This window comes from Camelus ferus, chromosome 9, assembly GCF_009834535.1.
Source record: "Camelus ferus isolate YT-003-E chromosome 9, BCGSAC_Cfer_1.0, whole genome shotgun sequence".
NCBI classification, from domain to species: domain Eukaryota; kingdom Metazoa; phylum Chordata; class Mammalia; order Artiodactyla; family Camelidae; genus Camelus; species Camelus ferus.
This window is the reverse complement of record NC_045704.1, coordinates 15285595-15290546: the sequence shown is the minus strand read 5'-3', so window position 1 is coordinate 15290546 and position 4952 is coordinate 15285595. Positions and strand designations below refer to the sequence as shown.

Genomic DNA, 4952 nt, shown 5'->3' with positions numbered 1-4952 from the left:
TACGTACACCACAGCTCTGGGGTTGGGGGGGGTCCCTTTTGGCTATTGTTTTGGGGGGGAACTTGGGGATCTCTGTTATGCATTTTTGGAAAAGGACCTGTGAGCAGAGATCCTTAAGATGGGGGTGTCTCTTTTATTTCTATGTGACTAGTGTCTGTGTGAGGGGAGTCCAAGCTGGATTTCAGAGTCTGCAGAATGCACATCGAAGGTCAAATTCTCACCCAAGGTCTGCAAGAGTCTGAACTCTCCCCATTTTGCCTCTCTTTTCTTTCTTTTCTTTTTTCAGTGGAGGTACTGGGGTTGAACCCAGGGCCTTGTGCATGCTAACCATGCACTCTACCACTATACCTATATTCCTATACGTACCCCTCCTTGCCTCTCTGATCTTATCTCTTACTCAGCCGGCCTCCTGCTTATTCTGCAAACACACCAGAGCCAATTCTACCTTGGGGCCTTTGAACGCACCATCTCCTCTGCCTGGAACACCCTTCTCCTGTTTTCCTCAATGTATTCGGACTCTTCTCAAGAGTCACCTCCACAGAAAGGCCTCCTCTGAGCACCCCGTATAAAACAGCCTCTCCTTCCCTCTTCATCCTTCCACTCTGCCCCCTTTTCCTTCACAGCACTTATCACCCACCTGACATGATATTCTCTGTTTATTCAGTGGTTGTCACTGCACCCTCTTCCCACCTAGAATGTCACCTTCATAAGGACAGGGGTCTTGTCTGCTTTGCTCACTGCTATGCCTGCCAATGTCCAGAACGGTGCCTGGAATAAAGCAGGAGCTCAATAAATACACATGGAACAACAGAATAAAAGAAGCCCTGATATTTATTACATGCAACATTTTGTGCACCTGCACATTTCCCCAGGGTGGGAGACCACAGTTTTTGTCACCTCTCCAGTGGGGTCTAGGAGCCCAGAGTTTAAGAACAACTGTAAAGTTGGTCCTGGAAGACCTGGGCTCTAGTAGGGTGAGAGGGGACCCTGGACAGAGCCCGAAGAAGGATGCAGAAACGGAATCTGGGATCAAGGTGAAGGTTGGGTGTTGGTGTCCAGTCTACAGGTGACCTGTGTCCGAGAATGTGGGGGGGCACGTTCGTGGGAGGGACCAAGGACTCCTTCCTGCTCCACCTCCCGCTTCCCATGTTTTGGGGCAAATATGGGTCCCCCCTCCCCCAGCCTCTGAAGAAACAGACATAGGGTTTTCAAAGTCAACCAGAAACGCTCTTTATTCACTAGAGCTCAACACTCGGGCCCAGCCCTGAGCCAAAAACCGAACTTAAAATCTGACTCGGGGCTCTTTTTTTGCCCCTAAAATAAAATCTAGGCAGTTGCCATTCCCATCTGGGCACTAAAACCACTTTTCCTGTGGGAGCTTCGTGGACTTTACTGTTGCAGGAGGAAACAAAGGAACTTTACAAAACTATCACGACTTGCAGGTGGGTGGGAGGTGGCAGAGAGACGCCTTCTCGCTGGGGAAAGGATCCGTCGGTGATTTGCCGTTGGGGGCAGGAGTGCAGTGAAACGGAATGAAATGAATGATGGGAAGAACAACCAGGGGGAGTTCAAGGGTATCGGCTGTTGGCTCACCCCAAAGCCCTCCACCCCCTGATAAGCCTGCAAAGACAAGGCGCCCCGCTGCTGTGGCCCCTCCTCCCTCCAGCTCCTGATGGATGGGCTGTTGAGGGCAGGGCAGGACCCATCCGTGCCGTCCACGATGAAACGGTGGATCTGCCAGTGGCTGAAGAAGGTGGAGAGGGCGGGTTGAAGTCAGGATCCCATCTTGAAGTTCTTGGGCTGGAAGGTCCAAGCCAGCCTGTTCCCTCTCTCCACATTCTGAGGGGCGGACTGGGAGAGCACAGTGGGGTTCTGTAGGTCCAAGGGTCCAAGAATTCCAAAAGGAATGGAACCCCAGGGGCTAAGAAGTCAAAGGGGCAGGGCTGGTGGCCCAGAAGGACTAAAGATCCATGAACCGTGGCCCAGAAGGATCCACAGGGCTGTGCGGTCCAAGGGGCCGGGGTCCTGCTGTACCCAGAATCCACGGATATCTCCAGGACAGAAACCTTAGGGCTGAGAGGTCCAAGGGGCAGGGCTGGCCTGGCTCTCCACAGACTCCATTGTTTCAGGATCCAGCAGGGATGGAGTTCTGGAGGTCAGACATTCCAAAGGGCTGGGTGACTCCAAGGGAGGTGGGGTGAGTCCAGGGACTTGGTAGGACTGAACCAGGAGGGCTGGGGGTGCGGGGGCTGAGCACCTCATGGTCCTCAGCGCTTGAACTTGCGGCCGGCCGAATTGCGCCCACTGCGGCGGTAGAGAGACTGCTGGCCCCCGTTGAGCGGGCAGTACTTGAGCGTGTGGGCCTGGTCACCTGTGGCCCCGCACAGGGGACACACATAGTGCCTCAGGATGGGACACACCACCACACCCTCCGGGGTCTTCAGCTGGTGCGAGGAGTACACGTGGCGAGACTCCCCATTGTGCTTGCAGAAGTTGCAGAGGGTGGCCAGGCCCCCACTAGGCCCCTGCCCTCCCGGCCCCTGCTCTTGCTGGGCCTCAGGTCTCGGTTCCCCAGTCCCTGGGGCCTCCTGCCCTTGCCCCCGATTCTGGATCAGGGCCAACACCACCTGGCTCAGGTTGAAGTAGTCCTTTCCACATGTCGAAGGGTGGCAGCTGCATAGCCCCCTGGCAGTGGTGTAGGTGGCTGGAGAGAGAGGGGCTAGGGCCCCAGTGGACAGAAGCAGCAGATGGTTTTCTGGAGCAGAGAGGAGCTGAACCCCTTTTTATACTCCTCAAAGACCCTTCTGAACAAAGGTGGAGCTTAGGATTTAAAGGGCCCACTCCTCACCCTTGGTCCCCATCTGACTTTAATCCCCCATGGATAACTGGAAGGGGGTCATTCCCCTCGTCTCTCGTCCTTGCTCTAACTGCCAGGTGCTGTGATCTGGAAAGGCCCTTCTCCCTGGGCCTCAGTTTCTTTATCTGGTCAATAAAGTCCGATGTCTGCAAATGCCCCCAACCCCCCTCCTCCCTTCAAGGCTGGGGGCTGCCCTCTCTAGAGCCATTCCTAATAATAACAACAGTCCCTGACTATGAGCTGGTTGCTGGGCTCCCACAGTTACCTTCATGATCTGATTTCACTCCCACAACAACTCCTGCGTGGGTAACATAGTTACCATTTTCTAGACAAGTTGCTGAAGCTCAGAGGGGAAAACTCCTACTGGCCCAGAGTAACATAACACGCAAGTGGCATAGCCAGGGCTCGCAACTCCAAAGCAAATGCTCCTCCTATCTCTTTTGGATTAAAACCTATTTTTTTGGTCACATCTGGAATTAGGAGCCACTGATTCAACACAGATTTCTTGAGAGTGCACCAGAGTGTTCATTGTTTTTGAAAAAGGGTCTCTTTGAGCCTCATAACCATTCAAGGAGGCAGGCACCAGTGTTTCCATTTTATAGAAAAGTCTATGAGGCTCAGAGAGGTTAAGGAAGATACTCAAAGTCACACAGCAGGGAAATGGCAGAGTTGGGATTGACACCCAGCTCTGACTTCAGAGACACTAGAAATTGATCTTAGAAGCAGAAGAGGACCCTGGCATGACAGACTCATTTAGAATGCCCACACTTCCCCCTTGGCCTGGCACATTTTCCCAGATCCTTTCTGAGCTTCAGGACCAAGTAAAAGCCTTGCCTCCCGCCCATGCCAACTCCAGGAATTCTTCTTCCACCTGTGCTCCCCAGTTGGTCTCCTTGACCACTCAACATACAATCATTGAAGTCCCTTGTATTGGACGCTGGAAACTCAGCAGTGACCACATCTACCCTGTGCCTGTTTCACAAACAACCAGTCTAGCCGGCTAATGAGAAAACAACAGCCCATAAAGACCCGATTACACAGACAGGGTGCTCTGAGAGAGGCTGAGCTGGGAGAGGTGACCGGAAGCTGAGATCACATAGAACAGTCTTCCAGGAAAAGGAACACGAGATATGGAGCCCTGAAGTCTGGGGACAGCAAGGGGGCTGGAGTGGCCAGAATGGGGTGACAGTCCCCAGATTAGGCCAGCCCGGGATGCAGGGGCTGGATACCATCAGACTGTGACCTCCCTCAGGGGATGTTTTAGAAATGATGGGGTCATTTTGGGTTTGTTACAGTGATTGGAGGGGTGACTGGATGTAGTGGACAGGGACCAGGGATGCCAGATAACCATATGACCAAGATCTGTCCCGGGACCCACTTGACTTTTCAATGTCCCACTGGACACCCATGTATGTAGAAAAACCCATTTATGCCGGCCTGAGTCTAGAACCGAGCTATGTTTTACATATAAACTCTAAGTGCTTTTGCAATATTTTAAGATACACTGACTTTTCCTGGAATATAACTGTTGTATACACCATGGCCTGCTTCTTGATTTTGGTAGGAACCTTATCCAAAGTTGTTCACTATTTCCAGAAACCACATCACCCCAGGCAATGCGGATTGTGGTGCTTGTCCAAACAACACAGTTTATTCCTATTTCCTATTCATGGTGAGTCTACACAAAGATGCGAGTACCTGCCTGATGAGATGCTCTTTCCAGTGGCCATGCTTGAGCATTTATAGATGAAGATAAATTTTTTTATTATAAACTGCTGTCTTTTAATTTCTCCTTTGCAGTTCAGTTAGGACATGATCATAATTTTCTTTTCTTTTCTTTTCAATATATTTTAATTTATTTATTTATTTATTTATTTATTTATTTATTTATTTATTTTATTTTATTTTTCCTCTTTTTGGAGGCACTGGGGATTGAACCCAGGACCTTGTACACACCAAGCACGTGCCCTACCACAAGCTATACCCCCACCTTTCCAATTTTCAAAAATAAAATGTGTGTGTTGGTGGGCTCTATTACCTAGGAACTTAATTTCAGAATCCTCAAGGGGCATCTCAAAATGTTAGATAAAGTGGG

At 50.8% G+C, this 4952-nt stretch overlaps 1 protein-coding gene across 1 annotated transcript; it reads right to left on the bottom strand.

Moving 5' to 3' along the window:
• Positions 1–1149: 1149 nt before the first annotated feature.
• Positions 1150–2679, bottom strand: NANOS2 (nanos C2HC-type zinc finger 2). Its single transcript, XM_006179425.3, is given in 2 exon segments — positions 1150–2651; positions 2653–2679. Coding segments are annotated over 2 exon segments (411 nt in total). The 3' UTR covers positions 1150–2267.
• Positions 2680–4952: the final 2273 nt, after the last annotated feature.